General features: G+C 38.6%; 2 protein-coding genes across 7 annotated transcripts in view; one reads left to right on the top strand and one right to left on the bottom strand.

The window, feature by feature from the left end:
* The window catches only part of NME7 (NME/NM23 family member 7), a 257,565-nt gene that overhangs the window by 200,036 nt on the left and 42,349 nt on the right, over positions 1-15,180 (bottom strand). For 5 of the 6 annotated variants that reach the window (XR_007923829.2, XM_008264107.4, XM_002715560.5 and 2 more), the window contains exons 2-3: positions 7,288-7,395; positions 5,675-5,841 (exon numbers count right to left, since the gene is read on the bottom strand). Coding sequence is in view for 5 of the 6 variants with exons in the window: in XM_008264107.4 (XP_008262329.1) it covers positions 5,675-5,841; positions 7,288-7,395 (275 nt within the window). In the remaining variant the exon portion in view is untranslated. Of the gene's footprint in view, positions 1-5,674; positions 5,842-7,287; positions 7,396-7,505; positions 7,529-15,180 lie in introns of those variants that run through there. The other variant, XM_070077377.1, reaches the window with a different exon arrangement.
* BLZF1 (basic leucine zipper nuclear factor 1) overlaps positions 4,061-15,180 on the top strand; it is a gene marked incomplete in the record, with an annotated part of 78,857 nt that continues 67,737 nt past the window's right edge. The window contains 2 exon segments of the mRNA XM_070077376.1: positions 4,061-4,154; positions 14,233-14,286.

Here is a 15,180-nt window from a genome sequence, read left to right as displayed (position 1 = left end):
AAATTTATCTCAATGTTTCTAGTTAAGGGTAATAAGTTTTTAAAAAGACACAAATTGTACTATGTATCCATATCTAATAAATAGAATCATAAAGCATCAATTCATTATTAGTCAAAATTAAAATCAAATACTCTAACTCAATGACAACTAAAAACCTTTATCCATTTTATTAGAGGATATGTATAAAAAAGATAAAAATGTGAATGAAATATCTGGTTTCTACAATCAAAGGAAATTAGAAAGCTGAGTCCAGTTTGTGAGTTAAATTGAATTCTATGGACATATATGGATAATTAATTGACTCATAATTAGTTGATAAGCTATATGGAGATCAACTTCACCCATCTCCTAAACTACAGGTTTCCTCCAGAAAGAAAGAAGTGAAGCATGCAGTTGCTTTTTAAATTTTCCTTGACACTATACTCAGGTGAGAGCTAATCTGAATTATAATTATTACACAGAATACATTTCTGGGGACTCTGATAGACACACAATATAATATACTTTTCATTTAAATGAAGCAATATATTTTTGAAACTCTTGAATTAGGAAGTTTATTTAAATCACCAAAATGTTTGTTTGATTTAATAACTTATTCACAGTTATGAAAAAATCAGAAAAGAAAACGGTGACACAATTTAAGTCAGTCAAATATATAATGCTGCATATATTTTCATTAACTACACTTATAAAGTAGAAATACTTAAAATCCATCATCACATAAAAATAGAATCCTTTGGTTTCTCTGGTTTTAAAGCCAGTCATTTTCAAGAGTAGTTATCAGCATATTGATTAGGTATTTAATAGAAATAGAATGACTTTTAGAATAAAACACTGGTTTGGGACGGTGCCGTGGCTCACTAGGCTAATTCTGCCTGCGGTGCCGGCACCCCAGACTCTAGTCCCGGATGGGGCGCCGGTTCTGTCCTGGTTGCTCCTCTTCCAGTCCAGCTCTCTGCTGTGGCCCGGGAAGGCAGTGGAGGATGGCCCAAGTGCTTGGGCCCTGCACCTGCATGGGAGACCAGGAGGAAGCATCTGGCTCCTGGTTTCGGATCGGCCCAGCACGCCGGCCGTATTGGCCGTTGAGGGGGTTAACCAATGGAAGGAAGACCTTTCTCTCTGTCTCTCTCTCTCTCTCTCACTGTCTAATTCTGCCTGTCAAAAAAAAAAACAAAAAACAAAAAACAAAAAAAAAAACACTGGTTTGTATTTACTTTCTAGCTGTGAGAGTGTGACCATGTTACTCAGCCATTCCTAAAAGAAAAAGCCTACAGAATTAACATTTCCTTCAGAAAAATCAATTAAAATATAAAAATTATAATTGTTATGGCTATTATTATTTTCTTTTCACTGGGTCACATTATTAACCCTTACTCCCTAATTCATTAACTCATTTGCTTTTTTGTTTGTTTAAAAGAAAATCTGGGGCCGGCACTGTGGAATAGTGGGTAAAGCTGCCGCCTGCAGTGCCGGCATCCCATATAGGTGCTGGTTCGAGTCCCGGCTGTTCTACTTCCAATCCAGCTCTCTGTTATGGCCTGGAAAAACAGTAGAAGATGACCCAAGTCTTTGAGCCCCTGCATCCACATGGAAGACCTGGAGGAAGCTTCTGGCTCCTGGCTTCTGATCGGCACAGCTCCAGCCATGGCAGCCATCTAGGGAGTGAAACAGCTGATGGAAGACCTCTCTCTCTCTCTCTCTCTCTGTCTCTCTGCCTCCTTCTCTTTCTGTGTAACTCTGACTTTCAAATAAATAAATCTTAAAGAAAAAAAAAGAATAAGTTAATCTGAATATCACTGTGTAAGTAGAGTGCCTATCACACTGACTGACATATAGTGTGTGCCAATAAATGGAAACCATGGATATTTATTATTTATAAATAAAGTAATATGGTTGGCATTTCCTTAATCTCATAGACATTTACCATAAGATCTCATAACTATAAAAGGTTCCTATTTATCTACTAACTAATTTCCCCCCACCTGTTTCACAGTTAAAATGAGAATCCTTGGTCTTCTTTTTTTATAAGGCACTCACTACCCCTGCATGACCACCAATGTATTAAAACCCACATTGGGCATCAGACCACCTCAAGAATTACAAAGGCCTTATAAAGAAGAGTTAGTGAGGTCATGGAAAGAAATACCATATTACTGTGGGGTCGCTCAGATGTTAGGCATTCAACTAGTTATTTGGGTTGTAGACATCAGAAAACATCTTGGGGGTATTTTTCTTCCTTTCAAATTAAATAGTTGTGGAATATTTATACATTATAGCCTTAATTATACCATTAATACAAATTTTTAAGTACTGCAACAATCATTCCACAAACATTAAAAAAACACAAAACAATATAAAATATAAGCCACACAAATCAGAGCCAACCCAAAATGACAAAGGAACTAAAATTTCATTGCAAATATAGTCAATTTTAGTCTCAGAATCTTGTGAACTCATAACATAGAAATTAAAAGTTAAAACATCATTTTGCTAACAGTGAAAATCTATACATAGAAGAAAAATATGATCAAAAGTCTCTGTTTTCTCCATAGCCTGGTTTTTAGCTACATCTTCAACTTGCTCTCTTTTCTAAATCAAGACTGAGGAAAAGTCAGAGTGACAAATGTAACTTTGACCAAGAATAAAGACACAGGCTGAGGGCACAATACCGTAATTTTTCTACTTCATGGCAAAGGCCCCACGCAGTGGGAGAAGGAAGAAGGCAGGAATGCCTGCTGCACAGAAACTCTTCCTCCAGACATACCAGCTATTTTTACCAAAGTAATCTCATTTATTCATTAATTAATTCAGCAAATTTTTGTGAGACATGCCCTGTGAAAAAAATTACTGTTTGAAGTACAACAGTCTTTTTTTTTTTTTTTTTGGCAGATAGAGTTAGACAGTGAGAGAGAGAGAGAGAAAGGTCTTCCTTCCATTGGTTCACCCTCCAAATGGCCGCCATGGCCGGAACTACACCAATCCAAAGCCAGGAGCCAGTGCTTCCCCCTGGTCTCCCATGCGGGTGCAGGGGCCCAAGCACTTGGGCCATCCTCCACTGCCCTCCTGGGCCTATGGGTTGCCGGCGCCGCAGGCAGAGGATTAACCAAGTGAGCCATGGCACCGGCCCCGAAGTACAACAGTCTTTAGCAAAAGATAAGAGGGGTCAAATTTCCTATATCACAATTTATTAATATGATTTCCTTTTTTTTAACAGTACTCATAAAGTATATCACATGGGCACCAGTTCAAGTCCCAGCTCCACTTATGATCCAGCTCCCTGGTAATGCACAGGGGAAAGCAATGAAAGATGACTCAAGTCCTTGGGCCCCTGCCACCCAAATGGGAGACCAAGAAGAAGCTCCTGGCTTTGGCCTGGCCCAGGACTGGCCTTTGAAGCCATCTGGGGAGTGAGCCAGCACATAGAAGAGCCCTCTCTTTCTCTCTCTCTTGTAACTCTTCCTTTCAAATAAATAAATAAATCTTTATTTTAAAGATCATCATTTGAGAACAGGGAGGAAATGGACAAAGGAAAGTAAAGTTTTAAATTATTTTTCATTAGTTCACTCAGATAACACAGATAAGATGGTTGTAATGGTGAAGTGCCATAGGAGACATAAAAATGAATGAGACAGAATGAAAGCAATCATTTTCTAGACCCTATCAATTTTCCTATGGTTGACTCCTCCGATTCTTTTTTTTTTTTTTTTTTAACGATTTATTTATTTATTTGACAGGCAGAGTTCCAGAGGCAGAGAGAGAAAGAGAGAGAGAGAGGTCTTCTATCTGCTGTTTTACTCTCCAAATAGCCACAGTGGCTGGAGCTGGACCAATCCAAAGCCAACAGCCTGGTATTTCTTCTGGGTCTCCTACATGGGAGGGGTCCAAGCACTTGGGCCATCTTCTATTGCTTTCCCAGGCCATAGCAGAGAGCTGGATCGGAACAGCTGGGACTCGATATGGTACCCATATGGGATACTGGCATTACAGGTGGCGGCTTTACCTGCTATGCTACATCCCCCCCACCCCGCCCCGCCCCGGAATCCTCCCATTGTTGATTCAGACTAACTATGAGCTTTCATCTTGCCTTGCTGTATGACCTCAGCCATATTTCCTGACATCTCTAAACTTTAACTTCCCCATCTGCAAAAGTGGAGGTAATAATAGTACCTTTTTTGTATGGTTTTTGTGGAGTTTAACTCAATGATGCATGCGAATTATTCAACACATTTCCTCACAGTTTAATAGCTAATAGCCGTGGTGTGTTTATCATTACTACTAGGACTCTACTCTTAATTCCACACATTCCTTCCTCTTTATACTTATGGCTACAATCCTAATTCAGGCTGTTATTTTACTAATTAACCAAAGAGTATTTTTTATTTTTTTTAAGATTTATTTATTTATTTGAGAGGCAGAGTTACAGAGAGAGGGAGAGACAGTGAGAGAGGTCTTCCATCTTCTGGTTCACTCCCCAAATGGCCACAATGGCTGGAGCTGGGCTGAGCCAAAACCAGGAGCTTTACTTGGGTGCAGGGGCCCAAGTACTTGGGCCATCTTCCACTATTTCTCAGGCCATTAGCAGGGAGCCAGACCAGAAGAGGAGAAGCCAGGACCCAAACCAGTGCTCATGCAGGATGCCAGTGCTGCAGGCAGAAACTTAAACCTATCATCCCACAGCACCAGCTCCCCAAAAATATTTTTAATCACTGAGTTATTCAAGCAGAATAATTAGGTTCTGCCTAGTATAAGACATAGAATTTCTCGCTTCTGTACCATTGGTTATACTCATTCCTCTGACCTTACTTCATCTAACTGGGTAAAAATTCAATCCATTTTTTTAAAGGTTTTATTTATTTATTGATTGATTGATTGATAGGCAGAGTGGACAGTGAGAGAGAGAGACAGAGAGAAAGGTCTTCCTTTTTCTGTTGGTTCACCCCTCAATGGCCACTGCGGCCGGCGCGCTGCAGCCAGCACACTGCGCTGATCCGAAGGCAGGAGCCAGGTGCTTCTCCTGGTCTCCCATGCGGGTGCAGGGCCCAAGCACTTGGGCCATCCTCCATTGCATTCCTGGGCCACAGCAGAGAGCTGGACTGGAAGAAGAGCAACCGGGATAGAATCCGGCGCCCCGAATGGGACTAGAACCTGGTGTGCCGGTGCCGCAGGTGGAGGATTAGCCTATTGAGCCGCGGTGCCGGCCAATTCAATCCATTTTTTATGATGCAGGTCAAACCTTCCACAAAGCTTTGCATAAGAAGTATCTTTTATTTCTTTTGAGTTTCTATTGAGCTTTTGATACTCACTACTTTTTTCCCCATAAGTCAAGTTTACCTTAAGCACCAAGATTTTTTTATATTCAGATATTCTTAGTTCCCAAATGACATTTATTTTACTAAGAATGAATGATGGAACATATGAGAATTTTGTACTTTTCTCCCCAGGAAATAGTCACTGCCTAAGACTGAGGATATCACTTTGTTATTCTCACTGATGAACAAATCACAGAATTTACTTAATAAAATTTCTAAAAATGTCATCAACATTGAAGTAGATTACTGAAAAAAATCTCTGTACTGTGAAAACACAAGACAGCAACAGGAAATTAGAAATTGGTACCATGGCTTACACATAATGTTTTAATAGTGAAAAACAAATTACGAAATTGTTTTCTTACTTTTCTTTCCTACTGCCCAGTTGGCGTGCTGTATATTGATCTCCATAATCAATTAACACCAATTGTCGAGAAAAGACATTCACTTTGTTGCCAATAAATAAATCTTCCAAGCGCAGGTCATCATATTTGGTCCGCTTCAAAAAGGTGCGATGATTCTTCACATCATGCTAGAACCAACAGCAATATAATTAAAAAATAGTTATCAATAGGAATGCTAATCTTATTACAAGATGGAAATTCTCCTTTCTGCCATCAGACAAGTTACATTCCATTTCTTCTTCGCAGCAAATACAAATCCCATTTTTTTCACATTCTAATTTTTAATTCCCTGATTTTAATTTTGGATTCCATGATCTAATCTAGTAATAATTTAAAAACCTCTTATTACAACTAAATTTTTTTAAAGATTTATTTATTTTTATTTGAAAGAGTTGCACAGAGAGGAGAGGCAGAGATAAAGAGAGGTTTTCCATCCGATGATTCACTCCCCAATTGGCCGCAACAGCCGGAGCTGCGCCGATCCAAAGCCAGGAGCCAGGAGCTTCTTCCGGGTTTCCCAAGCGGGTGCAGGGACCCAAAGACTTGGGCCATCTTCCACTGCTTTCCCAAGCCATAGCAGAGAGCTGGATGGGAAGTGGAGCAACCAGGTCTCGAACAAGCGCCCATATAGGATGCCAGCGCTTCAGGCCAGGGCGTTAACCCACTGCGCCACAGCACTGGCCCTACAACTAAATATTTTCAAAAAGAATTTTTTTTAGCCAAATCATTCAGTAATTTAGGGCCTACCAAATCCCAAAAAAAAGATAGCCACATGTCCAAATTGCTGCTTTCTTAAGTACACAAAATTGCAACATCAAATATACCCATTCATTGAAGGCAATTCCAATGAGGGATCACAATAAATAAACAGGGCCCTCTTAGCTCAGTCCTCTTCAAATTTTACTTTTGTAGACATAATATATTTCAATGATGGCAACATATTGTGATGATGATAATCTTTAAACTATTTATTGATTATTGCTTAATCCAAAACATGAATAATCCCAGTTCAGTTTTCTAAGAAAAATTCTTATTTTTGACATTAAAAATAAAGGCACAGTTATATTCCTGTATGGTACTATAATGAATATACAAAAACAATAAAATAAACACAAACATATATATATATATTATAGTCTGCAGGGGCTGGCGCTGTGGAGTGACATGTAAAACTGCCGCCTGCAGTGCTGGCATCCTATATGGATGCTGGTTCGAGTCCCGGCTGTTCCATTTCCAATCCAGCTCTCTGCTATGGCCTGGGAAAGCAGTAGAAGATGGCCCAAGTCCTTGAGCCCCTGCACCCACGTGAGAGACCCAGAAGAAGCTCCTGGCTCCTGGCTTCAGATCAGCCCATCTATGGCCATTGCGGCCAGTTGAGAGTAAACCAGTACATGGTCGAAGACCTCTCTCTCTCTGCCTCTCCTTCTCTCTCTGTCTAATTCTGACTTTCAAATAAATAAATAAATCTTAAAAAAAGTAACTGCATAAAAAAAAAAAAAAACTTTCTCTATCCCACCTGCCTCCCCTTTGCTAGCTTTCACATAAAAAAAAAAAAAAAAAAAAGGTGCATTTACCATTTCAACAGATCCATCCCCTGGGTAAAACAAAAGCTCATAGCGCCGAAGAAGTGAAGCATTTGGATCATACCACTCCACAATGAAAACGAATCTTTCACTGTAACTCTGTAAAGAAAAACAGTATTATTTTAACACTAATAAATACTCCTGAATAAATCACGTAAAAGGAAAGCAAGGTCTACCAAAATATATGCAACAAATAGATCTACTACTACCTTCTGACAGCAAGAATATCAGTATAAACTAATATGAGAAAAAAATTCTGAAAAACTGCAGATTTTCATGAAGTTTTATCTCTCCTAATCTTAAAAATCTAGTACTACAAGAATATTGTCAGTAAAGTTATAGCAATCATCTTTTTCTCCTTAGAAATTTCGTATGACACTATCTAGCTGTAGAAAAAGTAGGAGAATGTTAGTTTCGAGCATTTGAGAACAGATGCCAAATAAGCAACAGTTTCATTAAGGGAGATTCTGGTAAGAGAAAATGGGGAGAGAGCCAGGGAAAACTGGGAAAGCTGACAGACCACAGTGCAACTCTAATCCTCAGCGGGGAACAGAGGCAAGGAAGGTTAAGTGGAGTCATGCCTGATTGCTGTACAGTCTAAGGAAGGTTCAACAAGTTCACGAGGGAGTGCTTTGACTTCCAGGGGTTGAGAGGGTGCGTAGGCTTCAGTCGCTGGCTAGGAACAGCCTTGGGAAATAGGTCTTAAGCACAAAAGCAGCAATGGGTTTCAGAGCACAGCAGCTAGGGCCCGGGTTCCTGTTTCAGGTTGTTGGAGGTTTGAGAAGTAAATTCTTAGGGTTTCCAAATAACAAAAGAAAAATCAAAAATTAGCCCTTGGGTTGGGCATTTGGCATAGCAGTTAAGACAACAATTGGAAAGCACACAGTATTGGTGTGCATGGGTTTGTGTCTGGGCTCACTTGAGATTCTAGCTTCCTGCTATTGTGCATCCTGGTAGACAGCAGTTAACGACTTAAGTAATTTGGTCCCTCCCATGTGGGAGACTCAGACTGAGCACCCAGCTCCTGATGTCAGCTTGGCCCAGTTCCAGCTGTGTGGGCATTTGGGCAGTGAACCAGCAGATAGAAGATTATCTCTATCTCTTTCTATCTTTCAAATAAATAAAAAAATTCAAAATATTAGTCCTTTTTCCTTGACAATTACACAGGACCTTCCATTGATATATATATATATATATGTGTATATATATATATATATATATATCTCCATCCCAGCCTCAAAGGTAATTCTTTCTAATAAGAAAATGAAGGCATAAGGAAGAAAGGAATCCAGAAATTTTGTTGCTAATTCTTGACTTGCCATCTAACACTCTGGTTAGAGTATGCAGCTGGGTTCACTTCTATGTTAGTAACTGATTCATAATCTATAGTGGCAGAAATTACACATCTAGCTGTGTTTTGATTATATTCATAAACAAATATAAGTGAATGACTTTTAAGACACTATTTTATTTTACTTGCAGTCATCCGAAAAGGCTTGTTAGACAAGAGAAAATAAATGTAAAATGAGAAACATTATTGAGTTTTGTAAATGCCTTTCTTCATGTAGTTTTTCATTTTGAGTCTTAAAATCCAGTATTTCGAGTTTAGGGTTCAATGTGCATGCTAGTATTGTACTTTCCTTTTAATGAAAAATCTGTAACTTATTAAACTTTTCACTATCCACAGTAAAATATTCATTCAAATGCATAACTGCAATATTGCCTTCACTAAAATAAATAAAATGGAATAAATGATGACACACCAGCTCACTGAGGTGAGCTTAACATTCTTTGAGTTACTGTAAACCTGAGGACATGAGTTGAATCTCAAGTCAAAATGGGCAAGAGACTTCTAATAGCCTAAGAAGCCCACAAAGGAAGCCTACCATGAGACAGAGAAGTCAAGGGGTAGGGAAACTTAAATTCAAGTTTAGACTTTGAAAATATCCAAGACTTGGGAAGCAAAAATTCCGGAGAGAATGGAGTCTTAGAAGTTTCAGTGGAACTTCTGCTAGTCTCATAGAGTGCGTGAGAAAGAAACGAGAATCCAAACTCACCAAAGTGCAGACCTCCGGTAAATACCCTTATCTTTATGTAGTGACTCCTGGAGTCTTAACTACACTCTAGAAGCAGGGGCAAAACAGTCCTTACAAAGTCTGAAACAAGTTTTCTGTTCACTGGTGCTTAGTCCTTGATCATACTAAAGTACTATTTCCCCCTTTCTTTTCAATTTCCCTGTGGGAGACCCGGAAGAAGCTCCAGGCTCCTGGCTTCCACCATTTCGGAAGTGAACCAGCAGACGGAAGATCTCTCTCTCTCAGTATGTCTGTCTCTCCTCTCTCTGTAACTGTGCCTTTCAAGTAAATAAAGTTAATCTTAAAAAAGAAAAGGCCAATAACAGAATTTCTGTTATTTGAAGAAATGAACTCCCAAGTCAATTCTTCTTCTTCTGTGTAAAAAGCTTTATTACTTCAAGTACAATTCCTATTCACACTTGTTTGAAATTAACATCCTGATTTACCTTTGCAATTTGGGTTATTCCTAATGTCAAGAGATATATCTAGAGATGTGACAGGGATACATCTGGATGTGGCACAAAAGGTCCTATTTGAGGCTATACTTTGCAATGATTTAAAAATCCCTTCCAAAATTGAAATTTAATTGCCATTATAATAGTATTAAGAAGCTGGACCTTTAAGTGGTGATTAGATTAGCAGGTACTGCTCTCATTGATGGGATTCATGCTGGTTTGGGGTACTGTAGGAATGAGTTAGTTATTACCAGAGTGCATTATTTTATTTATTTAACTTATTTTTATAGAAAGTTTTTATTTAATAAATATAAATTTCATAAATACAACTTTTGGATCACAGTGGCTCCTCCCCCCACACCCACCCTCCCACTCCCAAACCATCCCACCTCTTACTCCCGCTCCCATACCATTCCTCATCAAGATTTATTTTTTTAAAAATTTTTTTGACAGGCAGAGTGGACAGTGAGAGAGAGAGAGAGAGAAAGGTCTTCCTTTTGCTGTTGGTTCAGCCCCCGATGGCTGCCATAGCCGGTGTGCTGCGGCCGGCACATCCCGCCAATCCGAAGCCAGGAGCCAGGTGCCTGTCCTGGTCTCCCATGAGGGTGCAGGGCCCAAGCACTTGGGCCATCCTCCACTGCACTCCTGGGCCACAGCAGAGAGCTGGCCTGGAAGAGGGGCAACCGGGACAGGATCCGGCGCCCCGACTGGAACTAGACCCGGTATGCCGGCACTGCAGGCGGAGGATTAGCCTATTGAGCCGCGGCGCCGGCAAGATTCATTTTTAATTATCCTAATATACAGAAGATCACAGAGTGCATTATTTTAAAAGTTAGCTTTCTTGCATGTGTTCCCTTGCCTCTATGCCATAGAATATGCAACAATGTTCTCCCAAGATACCAGAGACATGCTTCTGGACCTCTCCGTCTCTAGAACCAGTAGGCAAATAAAGTTTTATGTATAAGTTACCCAATCTCATGTAATATCTTTTTTTTTCAAAGACCCATTTTTATTTACTTGAAAGATAAAGTTACAGGAGAGGTACAGCCAGAGAGAGAGAGAGAGAGCGCGAGAGAGAGAGATCCTCCATCCATCGATTCACTCCCCAGATGATCACAATGGCCAGAGCTGAGCCGGTCCGAAGCCAGGAGCCAGGAGCTTCCTCCAGGTCTACTACGTGGGTGCAGGGGCCCAAGGTCTTAGGCCATCCTCTACTGCTTTCCCAGAATAGCAGAGAGCTGGATCAGAAGTGGAGCAGCCAGGACCTGAACTAGCGCCCGTACAGGATGGTGGCACTGCAGGCCAGGGCCTTAAACCACTGAGCCACAGCGCCAGCCCCTCATGTAATTTCTTCCAGAAGCAGAAAATGGACCAAGACAGCCTTTCAACTACCTGCCTGACTACACATATGCATAGGGACACCCACATTTTCAGACCAAAACAATATTTTTTAATTTGAAATAAAAAAAATTTACTTTTCAACTTTGTTGAGCCAACCCAGAAAATATCTTGATTCCTCTTTTTATTTTGAAGTGATGCAGGGGCTAGTATCATTTTGTTCAAATCCCTCAACTTGTAGATAAAGAAACTGAATTCAGGAGAACACAAATGACTAGCATTAGGTCACAGAGATAATTAATGCCTGAGCTAAAACTGTAAACTATACTCAACATGGAGAAACTAAAACTTCAGTAGTATATATGGACATCTCCATTTTTTTTTTTGCTAAAGATGTTTTGATAAGGATGGCACTACTTGATGATTACAAGTATAGTCATTCATTCACTCTTCAATGAAGCTCTCAGCTTTTGTCAGAACTACTTTATAGAGAGCATTTAAAGATTACCCTTCATTGAAAAGAAACTGTTTCTTAAAAAGTCAAATCATTCTTCCTCTTTTGAACATGTTAAATTTATGCATAATAAAATAATTGATCTCTCACATTTAATAACATCTTATAAGTTATAACTAATGTGCTCAACAAATCTTTTTAATGTTTTTAGCAGCTATTAACACTACAGCTGAGAGATGACAATGAGAATCAGTAGAATGAAATGGACGTTTTCATGAACTGAAGTCCTCTAAAGTATAGCAAAATACACAGTGGTTTGCAAATTGGTATATGATAAAGAACAACATCTCAATGATTACATAAACAATGGCTCAATTTGATACAGAGTAGAGAAGCTATAAACAAAGTATTATTAATCCTAACAAAAAGTCAGCATATAACAACACACTGATTGCCAAAGAACTTGACTGATAATGGCCCAAGTTTTTAATATTCAGTTTAAAATCCTCAGAACTACTTTTTAGAAGGACATCCAAAAACAGGTCAAAAGTAGTTGTAACTGGGAAGTTTACAGTATGTAAGGGGGAAAACTAGAGAGAGAGAACTTCTCAATTTACACCTTTCTGAACTGTTTTACCCAATTGTGTGTTTGTTAGCCCTTTTTTTGTTTAATGTCAAAAAGGACTAGATTGTTCAACTTAAATTTTATTTGTTATTTTAAATACATTGAAAAATTCAACCCAGAGTCTCTTTAATAAAGACTAATTAAATATCTAACAAAGAATCAGTATACCTTTCTTCATATCACATTTCACATAGAACCTTTGAAATGCTCTTCCATTAACCATCCTTTAAAAACAGAATATACAGATAAAAAGCAAAGAAAAAAGAGTATTGCATGAATGGTGAGGAAATATACCTAGATTTAAACAACAGTGGAATGTGGGGTGGCAGAATTCTGTAGATTATTTTCTCCTTTACACTGCTTGTAAATCTGTTCTCCAGAGTTATTATTTGCTTATAAAATCAAAAAAGAGCCCAGGAAAATAAATTTAAACAATAATATATTAACTATATGATTAAAAAGCAAAAGGAATATGAAAAATTACACTAAATCTTAATCTTCCTACTTTTCTATATTTTCTAGATGTTGTGTAAGTATAAAACTTATAAAGAAAAAATGTTAATTTCATTTTAAAATATTTTAAATGGCAGAAATTTTGGTTTGGAAACAAGACATTTAGATTTATTCTTAGTGTTTGTTTCATACAAAACTTACCCTAAACTTCTCTCTTTCTATAGACTGAAAATAGAGGAGGAAAAGAGGAAGAGTCCCAGATCAAATTACATTCTTAAGTAGCAACTGAATGCAGAAAAAATAACAGAAGACAAATTCACATAACAAAGTCAGAGAGGAGAATCCTCTAGAACAGTACAGACCCGCAAAGGAAGCAGTAAACCCACTGAGAACAAATCTATAACCATGTTTGGGCATTACAGTAAAGAATAACCATTTATATTTTTTAGAAAAAAAGGCTTTTATACAAGCCTCTTATATAAAGCAGAGTTGCATATTTGAGTGTCTGTATGTTATTTTTTATTTTTGACAGGCAGAGTTAGACAGAGAGAGACAGAGAGAAAGGTCTTCCTTTTTCCATTGGTTCTCCCCTCAAGTGGCCACTACTGGCGCACTGCGCTGATCCGAAGCCAGGAGCCAGGTGCTTCCTCCTGGTCTCCCATGCGGGTGCAGGGTCCAAGGACCTGGGCCATCCTCCACTGCACTCCTGGGCTACAGCAGAGAGCTGGACTGGAAGAGGAGCAACCAGGACAGAATTCGGCGCCCCAACTGGGACTAGAACCTGGGGTGCCGGCACCGCAGGCAGAGGATTAGCCTATTGAGCCGTGGCGCAGGCTCTTCTCTATGTTATATTAAACTCAGGTTCAACTTTTAGTTAAACATTAGCGAAAATAAAAACATGTGATATATACAAAGCCCAGTCCTGGAATAAACAAACTACAATCAATAAACTCCAAAATTATGTGTGCTCAGTGTCCTCATGTGGAGAATGAAAAATATCATGCCTATTACAAACTGTTATAAAAATTTATATGATTAAATTTGTGAAATGGTGTGATACCCAAAGTGTAACAGAAAACATAAGTATCTGTGTTGGAAACAAAATAAATAGCATTCAATAATAAGCAAAAGATAGAACTTTTAATATTGTTAATAAATCATCATGATTAATGATCAGAAATATATAAGCAAAACTAAAGATCTGAATTTCAGAGTGAGATGATCTCTGTAAGCTCCATTTCTGTAAGATTAAAAGTTAGAACTTGAGTTTTATGAGAAACAGAGTTCTATGAGTCAGCATTCACTTGAAGAACTAAATAATAGAGTATTAAATCTCATGTCTGTAGTTTATACAGCATATTTTAATATTCTTTGAATTAATAAAATGCTTACAGATGTCCAAACTGACTTGTCCAAATCTAATTACATCTTTATATATAAGTGTAGTACAGGCCTCACTAATTGCATGTTGATAAGGATAAGGCAAGACCATTAGATTTTTATATACTATCTGATGCCTATTCATTGATTCAACAGATGGAGCATTAGTTACCATGCTAAGTACTACAGATGAATCCACAAAGGACAAAGGTGAGTAGAAACAAACTTCACGCTGGTCTTCACTGATCTTATGGTCTAGAAAGGGGGACAGTCAAACAATCATAGAACTACTTTTTTTGACAAAAACACCATAGGAAACCACTTTATTATTGATTTCTAAGGAGAACTTAGATCTTCTGGCTCTAGATCAGTGTTCTACTTTGTCACAATTGGCTCAGTTAAGACAGCTCACTTCACTGTCTCTCATCTTATTCAAAATTCATTCCATACTGTTTATATAACCATCCATCAGAATGTACTGTAAGGCACTTTATAATTTTTTTTTTGATTTGCCTTTGATGGTATGCTACTTAAATGTAGAAAAACTTCAGATTGTTTTTTGAAACTTTGTTACAACTTCTAAAAAGGAAAAATGTCATTTTAAAATGTAACATATGAAAATGGTTGCCTATTCAAGTGACATTCTGATGAGTCATCTCCTGATAGTCATTTTTAAAAACAGTCATATTGTACTATGCACATACTGATTATATAGGTAAGTTTCTTCCATCTATTTTGAAAATATTTTCCCTTCTCTCAACTGCTTTTTTATTTTTTAAAGCAACATAAATGATAATGCTCTTTCGTGAAACAGGTAAACTTTACAAGTCATATGCAGGGGTCAGCATTGTGGTGTAGTGGGTAAATCCGCCGCCACCTGCAGCGCCGGCATCCTCCTATATGGACAATGGTTTGAAACCTGGCTGCACCATTTCCAATCCAGCTCCCTGCTATTGTGCCTGGAAAAGCAGTGGAAGATGGTCCAAGTCCCTGGGCCCCTGCATCCACATGAGACTCAGAAAAAGCTCCTAGCTCCTGCAGACTGGCCCTGGCCACTGCAGCCATTTGAGGAGTGAACCAGCAGATGGAAGACCTCTCTCTCTG

Source organism: Oryctolagus cuniculus, chromosome 7 (assembly GCF_964237555.1).
Source record: "Oryctolagus cuniculus chromosome 7, mOryCun1.1, whole genome shotgun sequence".
NCBI lineage: Eukaryota > Metazoa > Chordata > Mammalia > Lagomorpha > Leporidae > Oryctolagus > Oryctolagus cuniculus.
The sequence above is the reverse complement of the archived record's forward strand: the minus strand, read 5'-3'. Positions and strand labels throughout refer to the sequence as shown.